We start from the raw sequence: 17,830 nt of genomic DNA on the forward strand, positions 1-17,830 counted from the left end.
TTAATAAATAAGTAGCGAATTAAATAGTAAAGAACAAGGATAATTACGCCTACTTTTTATAAGTGTCATTGAGAAATAACAGCAGAGATGCCAATTTGCTCCGGAGAGCAAGTATATATTTTAAAGTGGTAGTTTATCAACTGTGATTCTTGATTTCATAAATTCAATTTTGTAGATTGTTATCCACCACTATTTCTAAATAATTCGTAGGCTTATATAATTCACCACTTTAAAGTACTTACAGCATGTTATACCTTTTAAAAAGCAAGCAAAAATAGTCAAATATTTGCAAAACTTACGTATTTACCGTTTTTTTTTTTAGTTGGGTGTACTCAGAGTTGGCCAAAAATGTAATCGATTACATGTTTTGATTACAGTAATAAATTACTTGTAATCATGATTACAATTTTCAAAATTTTGATTACAGCCGTAATTATGACTACATGTAATCTAAATACACGATTACAAGACTATTGTATTCTTATAAATGATTATATTTTACAGTAGATAGTAGAATGTATTTTATAATGATACATTTTGCACGTATTAACATGTACTGCATTTTGTACGTATTTGTATACGTACAAATTAATGTAACTAAAATGTATGCACATATGATTTTATCTAGTACATATGTTTAGACATTTTAGTTTCACACCCATGTGCATACACTTATATTGTAGGTATAAAATATATGTACGTATGTATATAGATAATAATTACGTATGTATGTGCAAACAATGTAGACATGTACATTTATACACAATGAATATATGCATTTTATGCAAATATTTGTGTATGTAAAATGTATATCTTTCGTACAAATTTTACATGTGTACATGCATTCTATCCCTATCTATGCATATGGCGCAATGTATATATGTACAATGCATGTATCGACACATGTACAATACACGTATGTTCCATGTATGTATATCCATATGCACTATATATGCACGTACAATACATGAATGCATGTACATACATTGTACATGCGCACATACATTACACGTATACATATGTACATTACATTCATGTCTAAATATGTGTAAAATGCAATAAATAAAATGCATGTAAGTTAACTTTTAATGACTCAAGCAAGTTAAATGACAAAATCAAACGATATTTAAATTTAGTTTTCAGCTTTTATTGTTCTATATCATTTTGAAATTGTCTGAATAAAAAATTATTTTCAGGTATTTTCATGAAATGTTTGACAATACAGATTTATTTTTTTGATAACATAATGCATGATTCATAGAAGTTTTTCTAATGGTAAGAAAGACGGTAACTTTTACGTGTGGAATTAATATTTAGAAATTCAAAATAAAATTATCGTTTGCTTTCTAAAAAATATGAGGTCGAGTTTCATATGCCTTAGAATAAATTTTAAAACAAATTTTAATAACTTTACTCATATAAATTTTTTAATGTATGCACAATGTATGTGTATATTGTAATTACATATATTTAAATGTACGCATGTATTTGTACATTACTTGTAATTATGTACATCTATACGCTGTATGTACATGCGTACATTGTGCATAGAACTATTTTTTGTACATCCATGCATTACATGCGCATAAGTATTAACAAAGTATGTAGTTATACAAGTACATACGTAAGTAGTACATAAGTACATACTTTGCTATATTATGCCATACTTTGCTCGAATTATGTGTTTCTAATAATCTTGGCTTCTCCGGTCACCCCCATGGCATTCAACATGTTAATCTTATTTTCCACATCATTACATGCAAATGGTTCAAAAGTTAACTTGAAACCCCACTCATGGCTAGGCGATTAAAATTTTGTCAAAATTACCCAAAATTCTAAAAGGATTAATTTTCTATCACTCTAAAATATGTTTTACAACAAGCGTAGTAGATGGAATCCCTGCAGAAAAAGCAAGCAATGCCAGATATGTCAATTGCTCCACCTTCTTCAAACGTTTTAGCAAATTGGTAGCGAATTAAAAATTAATGTGGTAATAATGTAAAATGTAGAATAATGATAATTACACCCACTCTTTTAAAGTGTCACTACGAGGTAACTGTAATAAAATTGTATTTCCTATGATATTTGAACTTCTGCTATGTAAAGAAAAAAAAATTATTTGAAATGAAAAATACTAAATTGAAAATAACTCAAATTTTGTTACCACTAAAAGTATTTGTTTACAAAGCGGAGAAAGGTGGCATCTGCATAAGTTACTGCGAAATCAGCACTTATTAAATTTTATAAGTTTTTTTTATCTGTTTTTCATTATAATTTAAAAATAATTTTTCCCTTTTTGTACGTTTTTTACATTATTACTTTATAAATTTGCATTTTTTGAAAAAATTTCTGCAAAACCAATATCTTTCAAATCTGTATCGATTTAATTTGTGACAAAATTTCAAGTACTTGCCTGAGAAATCGAAATCAACTTAAATTACATATACTTATATATTTAAAATAATTGAAACTGCAAACAACTTCGCCTCGAATACAGAACGATCCTCAACTAGGGTTTTATTCTTTTCTATAAACTTAATCTTTTGGATTTTCTAAAAGATTTTAGTTTCACATTTCAGGGATGCCACTTGCGTCTAAAATTTGTAAAATGTGTTAATTAAATGCAAGTTTCTATAATAGATTTCATAATTAACTACTTTAAAGAACCAACATAATTCTTTCTCATTACCATAGAAACTGCTAACAGGCTTTTATTTTAAATAAAAATCCTCGTTCCTAAAATGGTTTAAAAAAAATTTAATACAATATAGAACACACAAAAATAGTTTTATTTATATACACAGAGATGCCAACTTGCTCCGGACAGCAAATAAATATTTTCAAGCTGTAGTTTATTAATTGTGATTCTGGGTTTAATAAATTCAATTAAGTAGATTTTTATCCACCACTTATTGTTGAAAGAATTAGTTTATATTGTTGTAAATAGATGGCATCACAAATGCTGACATAGATGGCAGCAGTGTTGTCTTTAATATAACCTCTTTTCTATAACCTCTTTTCTATAATAAAATATGTAGTCTAGTTTCAACCATCACCCAGGTATGTGGCTCTATTTCTTGTGATTTCATGCTTAATTATTGGGTTAAGTTTTTAGGTTATGGGCCCAGGATGATCCAAGAAATTTATAGCTAACATTTATTAAGTTTAATATATTTATTTTTAAATTCTTTGATAATTTTTAGAATTAAAGATAGATAAATTATGGTAGCATGTGTTAACACATGGTTAGGCTTAAATGCTAACACTTAAATAAATGTTGTTGTTCTTTTTTTTTAAACTTTGTAACTAATTTAATCTAACTATGTTTTAATAGAAAATTTATTATTTTATAGTTATATTTTTTGATAGTTTAATTTCAAGTTTACAAAGAAAAATAATCATGCCAGGGGGAGAAGGTTCTTTTAGCCATAAAAAATTAACTGGGAGGGTAAATTATGCTGATTGGAAGTTTGCCATGAAAATGCACTTAATTAAAAGAGATTTATGGGATTATGTTGAAGGGAAAAAGGAAGATGTAGCTTTAGATGCCAAAGCTTTGTCATACATAGTTGAAGGGGTTAGTGAAACAATTTTTAATGATTTGAGGGACTTATCTAGTGGCAAAGAAGCCTGGGAAGTATTATCAAAAACTTATGATGATAAAGGAATAACTAGAAAAGTGTCTGTAATTAAAGAATTGGTTAACACTAAGTATTCAGATTGTAAGGACATGTGTGACTACCTTCATAAAGTAATTTCAGCATATCAGCAATTAAAATCAACAGGAGTTAAAGCAGATGAGGAATTAATAGCTGGAATAATTTTAGCTAACTTACCTGATAGATTTGAACCCCTTATTATGGCTTTGAAAAATTGTGGGGAAGAGATAACTGTTGATAACGTTAAAACTAGATTAATGGCTGAGGATGATAAACCAAATTCTGATGGGAATTTAGATCAAGCTTTCCTTAATGAGAAGTTTAAAGGCAGGAATAAGTTTAAGGGGAAGTGCTTCAAATGTAATTTGTTTGGGCATAAAAGTATAGATTGTCAAAGACCCCTACGCCAGAAAAATGCGTATGATAAATTTAACAAAAAGGGTAATGTAAAGCCTACTTCTAGTAAGACTCCTATGAAGGAAGAAGCTTATGTAGCAGGTATCTATGTTGCAAATTCTAATCCAAATCCTAATGTTTGGTACATGGACTCTTGTGCTTCGTTCCATATGACCCCATATAAAGAATTGATAACAGATTATCAAACTGCAAGTATTAGTCAAATTAAAACAGGCAGCTCTGTTATAGAAGTTGAGGGGGAAGGGAGTGTTAGTTTTCTCTTATCTAGAAATGGGGAGAAAGCAAAAGTAACTTTTAATAATGTATTGCATGTTCCAAAACTGACTGCTAACTTGCTATCTATTAAGTATTTAAACAAAACTTTTGGGATGGTTACTACCTTTACAGGGGAAAGATGTTTTGTTCATAAGGGTGATAATTTAGTAGCTAGTGGAACAGGTGTAAGCGATAGATTATATTCTTTAGATATTCATAATGATATGGCTTTAATTACTGCTCAAAACTCATCAAATGAAATATTGCATAAGAAAATAGGTCATTTAAGTGAAGGAGGGATGGTTAGATTGCAAGATATGGTTGAGGGTTTCTCTTTTAATGGAAAAATTAATGATTGTATACCATGCATAAAAGGTAAAATGCATAAACAACCATTTCCTAAGGGTAAGGCTAAACGAGCAAAAGAATTGTTAGGCTTAGTGCATAGTGACCTCTGTGGACCAATGAGTGTTTTATCAATAGGCGGTTCTCGGTACTTTATAAGTTTCATAGATGATTTGTCACGAATGACTTTTGTTTACTTTATAAAGAATAAATTTGAAGCTCTTGGAAAATTCAAAGACTTTCAGGCATATGTAGAGCGACAAATTGGCAAACCTATTAAGGTTTTACGCTCTGATAATGGGACGGAGTATGTTAATAATGAAATGGATAGTTTTCTAGCTTCCAAAGGGATTCAGCATCAAAAGTCTATCCCTTATACACCGGAGCAAATGGGGGTTGCAGAACGCAACAACAGAACACTCGTTGAGCGAGCTCGGTCTATGTTGGTGGATGCCCACCTTGGCCAGGAATATTGGGCTGAAGCAGTTGAAACAGCAGCTCATTGTAAAAATATATCTCCAACCATTGCGGTTCCAGACATGACACCTTTTGAGAAATGGAGTGGTGAAAAGCCAAACTTGAAATACTTAAGGGTGTTTGGGTGTCGGGCTTTTGTTCATATTCCCAAACAGAAGCGTTTAAAATGGGATATGAAAGCTAGAGAGTTAATGTTTGTTGGGTATTGTAAGGATAGGAAGGGCTATCGTCTAATTGATCCAACTAATTATAGTATTGTTGTAGCCAGAGATGTGCATTTTTTGGAACATGATATGTATCATGACAATAACAGTGACAAAAGTTCACCAGAGTTCAGTGATGACTCTTTATTCAGTGGGAGCATTGTTGATTTTGACAACACATCAGATAAACTCCAAAATGATGATAATGTTAGCAGGGGTGATAATGAATTAAATTTCCAAAATGATATTAATGCAGGTCAGGATGACATTAATGGTTTGAATAGAGGCGATTTTGTAAATAATGATGAGAGTAATAATGTAACTGTAGATAATGACATGCCAAAATTGACACCTATAGGAAGAACAGTTAAACTTCCTGTTCGTTATCAAAATTTTGATACCAATGGTATGCCAGATTTGCAAATGCCAAATTTAGATCCTATTTTCTTTGCAGATGCTTTAGTGGCAATAAATGAACTTCTTTCTGAACCTAATACTATTGATGAGGCACTCAATGGTAGTAATGCTAGGCATTGGAGAGAATCTTTATGTGAAACAATAGCGGGTCACATTAAAAACAAAACTTGGGACATAGTAAATAAGCCTAAAAATAAAAACATTGTTGATTGCAAATGGGTATTCAAAATAAAACATAATGTTAATGGAGATATTGAAAGGTATAAAACCCGTTTAGTAGCTAAAGGTTTCTCCCAGATCGAAGGAATAGATTATACAGAAACGTTTTCCCCAGTAGTTCGTTATGTAACATTAAGAGTTTTGTTGGCTTATGCAGCTATTTATGATTGGGAAATCGATCAAATGGATGCTGTTATGGCTTTTGTTCAAGGGACACTAAATGAAGAAATATACATGAAAATTCCAGATGGGTTTAATGAATATTACGAACAAAATTTAAATGGGAAAGTTCTTAAACTTAATAAAGCTCTAGATGGCTTAAAGCAAAGTGGCAGGCTTTGGTATCTGACATTAGAAGAAGGCTTAGTTGAAATGGGATTTAGGCAAAGTTCTTTTGATAGTTGCGTGTATATTAAACTAAATGAAAGTAAAGAGCTTGTAATTGTAGCTATTTATGTAGACGACCTCTTGATTTTTAGCAACTCAGTAAGACTTAAAAATTTAGTGAAGAAGCAACTAAGTGAAAGATTTGAAATGAAAGATTTAGGTGAAGCCAATTATTGTTTAGGTATTAAAATAGAGCGCAATAGATCAGAAGGGTCCATTAACCTAAATCAAACCCAGTACATTGAGAGAATACTTAAAAAATATAGCATGCATGAGTCGCATCCAGTTGCCACACCACTTGATCCAAATCAAGTCTTGACAAAGGTTGAACTTAAAAATGGTGATTTAAAGGAACGTAAGTCAACTATTCCTTTTCAAGCAGCGGTTGGTAGCCTGCTTTATGCAGCCCAAGCTACTCGTCCAGACATTGCACATGCAGTGAACACTGTATGCCAATTTTGCTGCAACCCATCGCAAACACACTGGAAGAGTGTCAAAAGAATTTTCCGGTACCTCAGAGGTACCACTGATACTACATTAAACTATTCAAAAGAATATGGTAGTGAAATAGTGGGATACTGCGACTCCAACTACGGCGGAGACATTGGTGACCGTAGGTCAACAACTGGATATGCGTTTACAATTGGAGGCGGAGCCGTTTCCTGGTGTAGCAAACGACAACCGACAGTGGCAACGAGCACTACAGAAGCGGAGTACATGTCTATATCTGCAGCGACAAAAGAAGCCATTTGGCTTAGGAAGATTGTGGCGGACCTATGTGTTTCAGCAGAAAAACCATTAGTCATTTTTAATGATAATAATGGTGCGATAAGTTTGACTAAGAATAGTCAATTTCACGGACGAACAAAGCACATAGATGTACAGCATCATTTTGTACGTGAGGCTGTGAAACTTGGCCATGTTACAATACAAGGTGTAGAAACGTCGCAAATGATTGCGGACTATTTAACAAAAACTGTTAATAGAACTAAGCATGAACATTGTGGAAAATCAATGGGACTAAAATGATTTATTGATATTTTTTTTTGTTTTGTACATTTGTGATTTTCTTTTAGTATTCCCAAAAATGTAAACTAAAGTGGGAGTGTTGAAAGAATTAGTTTATATTGTTGTAAATAGATGGCATCACAAATGCTGACATAGATGGCAGCAGTGTTGTCTTTAATATAACCTCTTTTCTATAACCTCTTTTCTATAATAAAATATGTAGTCTAGTTTCAACCATCACCCAGGTATGTGGCTCTATTTCTTGTGATTTCATGCTTAATTATTGGGTTAAGTTTTTACTTATTCTAAGCAATTCGTAGGTCTATATAATTCAAAACTTTTCTTTAATAATATTATGCTAAACCTATTAAAAAAAACTATCAAAATTTCTCTAATATATGTAAATTTAGTTTGTAGTTATTTACCGGTAGGCCAGATGGGCAAGCCACGTAAAATTAGCGTGACATTCAACGTGCTAAATAATTTAATGGGACATAATATAATAATATGGATTGGAATTTTTACCACTTCTGTGGCATCCAATGCAGGGCTGAAAGCCCATATATATCAAGACGGAAAAGAGTAAAAACTGGTAACAAATAAATTTCATTTTTTAATTTTTTTTTTGGGAATAATAAAATTCTTTAATTACCAATTGTTTATAACGGATACAATTTTTATATTGAATTGCTTCTCCGCTGAGTAAAAGTTAATTGAAGTGAACAGTTTATTGTTGAAAATAGATTAACTCCTCCCGAATAATATCTAATATTGAAATAGTTCTCCTACCAGTATTTTCTCTTTTCCGTCTCGCTTTCAGGCCTGATCCCATATCAGGGCCGGATTAAGACCTCTTGAGGCCCTAAGCACTGAAAATACTTTGGTGCCCCCTCCTCAACAAATCAAATATATCTAGTACTAAGTCACGAGTTAATTCAAAATATAAAATCAAAATTTTTTGTAAAAAAAAAAAGTATTTATTCAAATTAAATAAAAAAATTAAAATAGAATCAATTGAAAACTTTTCAATTAAAATTAAAAAAATAACTTATGTTTGTGTGTATGTACAATGTGTAAAAAAAGCAAACACTTCGAATAACTTATGATCGAAAGTTTGAACTTTTATATACTAAGACTCAAAATACTTTAAATTAAAAAAACAGACAAGTACTTTTTCTAAAAAAAGCATGTCTTTTTTTCCGATTGATTCGAATTCTTGACTCTCGAAATAAATAGCCATATGTCGAGAATTTTTCAGCCCAACTAAAACATTTTAGCTCACAATAATAAAATTCATTTACCTAAAAATAGTTCTTTCTAAAAATAATTTTTAAGAAGTATTAATCATCTTATATTATTTTATTTATTAACAGAATAGTCGAAAGAACTTTAAATTGAAAATTTGAACAAATGTCATTTTGAATGACAAAATACAAAATTTAATGTGTACTAAATCAATCAAATAAACCTTAATTATTCAATTTTAAAAAAGTTATATATTTAACATATAATTTCTCAAGAACTTTTCGACAGATTTTGTTCAAATTTTATATTTTACCATTTAAATAAACATTCTTTAAAATTATATAAAAATTTGCATATTTTTAAATTAAAAATTGTTCCGACCATTAATAATAAATAATTTTAAAAAAAAAACTATTTTTGACAGGGAATTATTTTTAGGTTAATGAATTTTATTAATAGTTGGAAAATTTTTTCAATTCGTTTCAAAAGTTCTCGGGACATGGCGAAATGCATGAAACCTGCAATTGAATAAAAGAGTCCAAACTTTCAACCTAAAAAAACTTTTGGGATCTTAATTTCCATATTGTGAATACCATCAATATTTTGAGAAGCAAATATCCAAATTCAACAACAATAACATTTATATATGTAGGTAGAGGAAGCACGTTTGCCGGATTTCATAACTTTAAAAAAAACTTCTGCACCAACTAATTAACATATTTTAAGTTTGGCCCTCAAACCCTTTGAGATCTAGTAAGTTACAATCCGATCATTAAATCAAGAGTTATTCAAGTTTTTTACTTTTATTTTATTTTACGCACTGTATATAATACAGCATAACTTTTACAAATAATAATGCTTTTCATTATTCCTTTTTCCTTATAAAACCTAATATATTAATAATGATAGGAAGAGGGGAAAAATAGTGATGAGTAATTTTATAAATACAACAATTATCTTTAATGATCCTATAAAATCTGGATTAAAAATCTGAAATGAACTTATTCCATAATAACAACTCACTCTAGATTTCATCTGTGGAAAACAGAACTAATTATCTAATAAAATTATTACTATTTTGTTCTATATTTTGGACATTCTCGTAGTTAGTTGACCTGTCAAAGTCAAAGGTACAGGGGAGCTTAAGAGTAATAAATTACTATCAATTAAATCTTAATTTGACTATTAAAAAAATGACCTTTTAGAAAAAATGATAGAAATCACTTAAAACTACTGCATTAAACCTGTACTTGAAATTCTCATAAGTGATAGCAGAAACTTAGGTCTGAAAAAGCTGTTACAGTAAATAAACACTCTGTTCTCAATAAGTAAATAAATGCATAAACAAAATACTTTAAATAACTATAAATTCAATGATCAGATTTTCATTTACAAATTCAGAACATTCGTGTTTTTATAATACAAAACAAAAACATAAATATAGCAACAATGAATATAATATAAAAACTGAACTTAAATAATAATCAGTAGAAAATAACAGACCATCATTTTTAATTTATTCACTTTTTTTGTGTTACGATATTTTTTATTTCTGTATGCATACGCGTACATAATACCACATAAGTTTTATAGAAAATAATTTCAGGTTTGGAAAAATATAATCATAAATGTAAATAATCATATGTATGTAATTTTATTAAACCAATATTTATCTTAAACCAACTAAAATCTACTTTGCCTACTAAAATTTTATGTACTAAATATTTTACATATTCTTTACAATATTTAAAGACAAATTCGTAAAATAAATCAAAATAAAATTTGTGTATTGTTACCTAAAATTTTTATTTTAAATCGAATAACTATTTTAATTATAACGTCATAGAATGAAATTTATTTCGATAAGATCATTCATTTAAAAAATTTAATTACTTCTTAAAACTTATAATACGGCAGCCCCTCTTAAAAAACATGTCACATTGTATTTTTAACAAAAGCTTGAAATTTGTTTTTATTGCTTTTGAGTATTATTGTGTAATAAAATGCTTAAATGTAAAAAAAATTATATAATTTTTAATAATTGTAATTTTATTTTTACATTTAAGTTTAATTTTTTATTATTAAAATATAATACTATAGGAAAATTAAACTCTTCGCTTATATTGATTTAGACAAAATCAATATTGATCGATAAATAATAATTATTGATAAAATTATTTGAAGGATTTAGCTACTACCTGAAGCAACATCAGTTTTACACTATTACAGCATGCTTTCAAAAGCAATAGTTTAGAATAATGTTTTAGTAGAATAAACTTTTTCTGTGCATTCATGTAGGATTCAGTGCACTCACGTTCTGTGCATTCACGTATACACGGGGGTGTGTAAATACGAGAAATTAGTTACTGATTGTAGCATAAATAATGTTATTGGTTAAAAATTATGTCAATCAAGAAACTTTTCTTTTCCTAGACCTCCCACTTTCTTCAATCTTATAAGTCACCATTTATTTGTATATCTACCCCCCCCCCCTCGAAAGGAAGACAATTTGAATTTTCTGAGATATGCACCCTTTTTTCTTTTGAAAAAAAGAAGGGGGATTGAGTCCCCTATAAAGATATCTGAGATGAAAGGATGTTCTCTGTCTGTAGTAAATCAATTGGTTACGCTTGTCTTATCCTTAAAGTGTTTCTTCTCAGAAAATTTAGCTTTGTATTCTAACACATATGTTGGTGACAATCACGGTGGTCCTTTTCAGGAACCTTTGAATTCATGGAATCGAATGCTGGCAACATACAGATTTTGTTGTTTTACTTGATTGTTTGTTATAGGCAGAAAGCAAGATCAGGTTAAATTGAACCACGTTTCCCAGAAGTCTATTACTTATAATAAAATAACAGGGAACAACAATATTTTTCCCTCTCGTTTATGCAGAATGACCAATTTTTATTTTAAGAAAAAATTAATGGATAATGGAAATACCTTAACTAATTATTTATTTATTTCAATCTGATTTACACACGAGCTACAAGTAAAAATTAAGCACAACTATTAAATTTTTTTTTAGTGACAGAAATAATATTATTATATTCAAAATATTTACATGTTCAAAATATTTACATGTTCAAATTATCATCATAATAAAAGTTGATGAAATTACACACATATATTGTATATATATATATAATCATTATCATTAAGGATTTTCCTTATTAGTTATTAAACATATTTTAAAATTCAATTAATAAAAATATCTTTCTTAAATTTGCTATTTATTTTTAATTTGAAATTTTCAGTACTTTTCTTATTTCTTAATTATAATTTTTACAAATTTCGTTATAAGATGCACAAAATATAGTTTACTTGCACTAAACAAAATTCAATGATTAAAAATTTTATTTTATTGCTACTTATTTCTTACATTTGCTTTCAAAATTAAATTAGTTTTAATGGGTACTCTTCTTAACGTATTTTTCAATGTCAACGAACATCCGGTTCACATTGAGAATTTACACATTTTTTGTGCTCAACTTTTATAACATTTGTATTTATACAAGACTCTAGGACTAAGGAACCTATAATTCTTTCCTTATTCAAAAACTAGCTGCTTGCATTCATATTATGTAGTATATATTTTAAATCTTAAAATCTAATTTCGTTATTCGATATATATAGATAAAAAAAATCATAAGTGATGCGAAGTGTGTGGTCATATTTTTCCTAATTTTAACCTCTCCTCCACAAAGAAATTTCGACAAATGATACTTAAACACAGCTCCTTTTTCTTAATTTAGTGAATAAAAAAAATTATTTGACGTAAATTTTTGAAATAAATTTTTGCAACACAACCTTTACGTAATTTGATGACTTCTTTTCTAGTTGAAAAGAGAATATAATTAAAAATATAGTATAAGCAAATATTTTATGTAGTATAAACAAAAACATGCGCAGAAACTGCAAACATGCACAACATAGATTGTTTTTTCTCATCAAAAATCACATTTTTTACATCATCAAACCATGGCATCAAAATTTTGTAAATCAAATTTTTTTTCATAAAAATATCAAATTTCTGGAGTATTAACTTCTACAACTGCGAAAAATATTCTGTAAACATGAATCGTAGCAGTATGTTATGGAATCATTGTAATGGATAAATAAATAGAGCTTTTATCGCATAGAAATTCACTACCTAATTTCATTATAAGACAGAAAAGTTTTGATACAAAACATCTTTTGTTTTTTTTTTTCTTTTATTATGTGAAATTCCGTACTTAGAAATGGTTGTTATCTACTCTTAAAATGGAAGCTCAAAATAATAAATTTATTATCAATGTTTCAAAAAAAAAAAAAAATTTTACTGCGAACATTTAGTTAGGCTTTGTGGTGCCCCCCTATCCTCTGGTGCCCTAAGCACGTGCTTAGTGTGCTTAATGGTTAATCCGGCCTTGTCCCATATACATTTACAGAGATGACAACTTGCTCTCCTTTGTATAAAAATATTTTTCAGTGGTAACGAAATTTAAGTTCTTTTTTGTTTTGTATTTTACATTGTAAGTACTACATATCGAAAATCAAAGTATGTATCACATAAAATACAACTTCGATCATTACTGTAATCTCTTGGTGACTTTTATAAAAAGTAAGCGTAATCATTTTTGAAGTTATACTTCTTATGCGACTTCCAACAAGGTTGCGTTAAACGTTTAACGCTACACTTTTATTGGCCGCTAAATCACGTGGTAGGATCCAGTTTTCCCTGATTCATTTCCATATTGTTTTAGTTCTCACTAGTATAAAAATTAAAAAAGTCTTAAAAGTATTGTTTTTCTTTAAATATTTTAGTTTGATTTGATACACATATAATTTAATAGCGTAGTATTTCATATTTTATTCTGCAACGTTTACTATTTTATTCACTACCCATATATTTAAACTTCTGCAGAAAGTACAGCAATTAGCATCTCTGTATTTAATAAGATAGGCAAAATCATACCCTCCAACTTATGAGGATTTTGAAAATAATTCTTTCTAGTGGTAGCGAACCAAAGTAGAAATTTTTAAAGCAAATGGATCTCTCATAAAACTTTTATCAGAACTTAAGAATCTAGCCATATGGCCTGCACTTTTATAAGTAATAGTGGACAAGTTACGCTAAAATTAAATTTTTTTAAATATTAAGACATTAATTTTGCTACCGTCTGAAAAGAAGATTTTTGAAACTACGGAAATTCCGTAGCAGTTGGAGGGTATGCAAAATTATGTCTATGGACATCAATTTCAACTATTACGGATTTTTAGTAATTTCAAGAATATTTTTCCTAGTGGTAGCAAAAGTCAGGTAATTAATTAGGAATAGTAAATTAGTTAGTAATAGTAAATGGGCTAGTAAAGTAGAATTTGAAAGAATTTTGATCACTATTACCTATAAATAATTTAAACGCATCTATAAGTGAGCAGTTTAATGTATATATTCTTCATTTCTGTTAAAAATTTTACAAATTTATACTAGTTTTAAAAGTTGCGATTTAGTTCAATACCTCTAGAAAAAAACATTTTGCGAAAATCTCGAAGTTTGCAAAGTATGTCTCATAGTACATATTTAGCTCTTCGGTGTCATTCACTTGTTTTCTAAATTGTGATTTGAAATCGGATCACAATGCTTGTATTAAAATTTTAATCATACCGTGTGACTTACCAGATTAAAAACTTCATTCGCTTCAGAAATATATAAATAGTAAATAACAGTCGACATGTTTTAAGAATAGGCGCCAATTTTCACGATTTGAAAGACGTGAATGAGAAGTGATTGCGCGTGAAAAGTGATCAAATTACTTCTGCTTCTTCTCACTCACGTCTGGCAAGTCTTGAAAATGGGCACCTAATTTTGAAGAGCTGGAAACATGTCGACTGTTATTTGCTATTTATATGTTTCTGGAGTGAATGAAGTTTTTTTTTAATCAGGTAATGTCTGAACGCTTCTGTTTCTTGGGATTATTTATTTCATACCCTATAACGGTTTCAGGATTCTGTTCGATATGAAGATTGGAAATCTCAACTATATCCCAATTTATTAGAGACACTGGAGTACTTTTCTTCCGTGGTTCCCACACCGGAGTTCCTCATCACACACCTGTCGTCCTTACAGCCAAGATTTTACAGTATCAGCTCAGCCCCCGAATACCACCCTGGTCACATACACCTGACTGTAGCCGTTGTAGTTTACAGGACTCAAAGTAAGCCTAATTTTCTCTCAATATATTTGTAAGTGTGCATGAAGAACTTGATTGCATTCTAAGCAACTAATATTTTCTATTTTTTTTCTATTTTAAAACCATCGTTGAACAGCCGACCCAATTTTTGAATTTATGACTACTAATGCTCAACTCCGTAGCCTTGTAATTTTGAACCCAATCCAGAAGACATGAAAACTCCTGGATCAAGTATTGGGAGAAATTTGTCCTCGTGGAGAACTTTTTGATGGAACTAACCCGCATTTGCGTTACATGGAAAGTATGACCGCGAGAACCTCCCAAGGTTAGCCTGAGGGCAAGGGGACTCTAGCCCATGATCCGTCAAAAACTGAGGATATTTCACGTCAGCACTGTGGTCGGTGCAAGCCGGATGCGGAATTCGTATCAATCAGCTCATCGCCGGGATAGAACTCGGTTCACCTCATTGGCAGGCGAACGCTCTATCCCCTGAGCCATCGTGTCTCAAGCAACTAATATTTATTTATTTATATCCGTCGTTGAACAGCCAACCCAATTTTGGGTTTACGACTACTAATGTTCAACTCCGTAGCCTCGTAATGTCGAACCAATACAGAAGACAAGGAAACTGCTGAATCAGTACCCCCAGAGGTCTTGATTTGTTATGGAACATGGAGAACTTTGCGACTCGACAGATTTAACGTGCATCAGTCACCATTTACTACACCATTGTCTTCGGCTGGCTGGGATCGAACCCACGAACTCTTGGGCATGGGCCCAATGCCCTACCAACCAGGCTCTTCCGGCCTAAGCAACTATTATTATAGTGGTCTTGGTTCGAGCACTAGCAAAGTGGTTCCAGAGAACGGAATAGCTACTGGCCTCACCGATTCGAACAATAATTATTCCACTGGTTCGAACATCAGTAAGGCTGTTCTAAAGCACAGAATTGCAAATGGCCTTCACTATGGGATAAATGTTTAAATAGTTTAATCTTATTTAAATAACTTTTAAGTATCTTTTTTGCCTCCTCTCTTTCGCTTTCTCACACACACACAAACTTCCTTCTTTTTTTCGGGGTTATATTTCCGTTAAACTTTTCGTAAAAATAATCAAAACACCTTCTGAGTATAATATAAGATAATATTTACATGTGACGCTCCATATAATATTTACCATATAATATTTACAGGTGACGCTCAACATTATGGAGTTTGCTCAAATTACTTAGAGTCTTTACCAATAGGATCGGAAACAGCGTGCTTTGTTAGAAGGTGAGGTTTTTTGCATACTCTTAATGAAGTTCCTTGTAACAAAATAATTCTTAACCCCTTGGGGACGGGTGATTCAAAAATGCATTCGTACAAAATCAGGATGTAATTAAATAAGAAACGGTAGCTTAAATGCAGGCATTGCTAATTTTACAGACGAACTTTAATTACTGTTAGTTTATTCATATATATAATCAATGTTAGTTCAAAGTATAACTAAGTAATTTTATTTTGAACAAAATGGTGAGTTATATAAATCAAACAATTATAACCCCGCCCACAAATAAACTGCTAAGTAATTACTTTGATTACCAGTTTTATCTTTTTACCCTGGTTGATACGGTTTTTTTGCTGTCACGTATTTGTGACAGTCGGCGCGAAAGGGTTAAATTTCATATTCTAATAGATAGTGTATTTATTTTAATAAATCACAACCCATAATTATAAATGCCTTTCTATCCTTCACACTTTATTTTATACCCACAGGAGATAAAACGTTAATATCACAAAATTTCGTAAAAGCAAATGCACCCTAATAACGACCATAACATCCTAAACATCTTAAACATCCTAAAAACAAACGCAACGACATCAACATTAATTTAAAGCAGTTCTCAGATATTTGCAAAAGTTTGTATTTGATCTGAACTGCGTGAATTCACATTATACGTTAAAAAGATAAATACCCCATGTTCACCTGATCTTGTCAGTTTAGATATGTTTACCTTCTATTCTTGGCAAAATAATTTAAATAACAAAAAAGTTAAACTGGGGAGCATTTTTTTTCCTGTTTATAAGAATTTTTAGCAAATCTTAGATATTTTCGTATTGCGGATTTAAAATCTTCGAACAGTTTCTTACTACAAGCTGCAGTTTTTTTAAATGTCATTTGTAGCTTATTTTTTGTCGAAACATACAAGTTTTAAAACATAATCTATTACAGGGGGTCACGTAAACGATGCGACGGACTTATATGGGAGTTCAAACAAATTATCAGGATTAAAATTGCATAAAAACCCTCGGCCGGAAATGTCATACACCGCTGGAGGCGCTGCCTGATTATGAATTGTTTCATGTGCTTCTGAGCTTCTCATAAAAGTGGAGCGCTTCTAACGGCGTGCGACCACATTTTCCAGTATTAGTTCTTTCAGTTTAGATCAGCAATTTTACTGCTGATAATGTCCTCTGACTCTTTCAGAAGTTTGTTGCAAAATTTGCTCTGTTATATACAACATTTTTAGGTTTACACATTTCGGCAAAAATAGGCTAAAATTGTGATTTAAAAAAAAACACTCTGTAGCCAAATTCAAACTTTTGAATAAATACAAAAATAGTTTGTTCAAAAATATAGTCATTCTGTAAAATAAATGAAAACCCTATTTATTGCTTCCTTTGAAGTAAAGCTACACAGTTTCGATACAAAAAAGAAATTCAAAGATAAGTAACATGTTAAAAGACAATTATAGGAAATAATGGAAAGTATGGGGTGTTCCAAAATTGTCACAAGATATAATTTCGACAGAAAACGCAATCCTGGCAACATACGTCAAATTTTTCAAACATCATTTTGCATAAACGTGAATGCGTTTCGTTAATGCGACACTCAATTTTCTTCTTCTAGTCGTAACTGGTTATAGGCTTGTTGGCTGGTACTGCTTGGTAAACATCAATACACCCCTAAAAACATATTGTGAATGCCCGCAATATGTTTTGCATGACGATTACATTTGTTGCCGGCGCCATGCTTTAAAATT

The 17,830-nt window shown here is 30.5% G+C and overlaps 1 protein-coding gene across 3 annotated transcripts in view; it reads left to right on the forward strand.

The window, feature by feature from the left end:
• Nos (Nitric oxide synthase) overlaps positions 1-17,830 on the forward strand; it is a 236,415-nt gene that overhangs the window by 210,270 nt on the left and 8,315 nt on the right. For all 3 annotated transcript variants that reach the window (XM_071182105.2, XM_071182103.2, XM_071182106.2), the window contains exons 21-22: positions 14,619-14,829; positions 15,998-16,079. In XM_071182105.2, coding sequence (XP_071038206.2) covers positions 14,619-14,829; positions 15,998-16,079 — 293 coding nt within the window. The remainder of the gene's footprint in view (positions 1-14,618; positions 14,830-15,997; positions 16,080-17,830) is intronic.

Source organism: Parasteatoda tepidariorum, chromosome 4 (genome assembly GCF_982258835.1).
Source record: "Parasteatoda tepidariorum strain Cologne lab strain chromosome 4, Ptep-v5.0, whole genome shotgun sequence".
Classification (NCBI taxonomy): domain Eukaryota; kingdom Metazoa; phylum Arthropoda; class Arachnida; order Araneae; family Theridiidae; genus Parasteatoda; species Parasteatoda tepidariorum.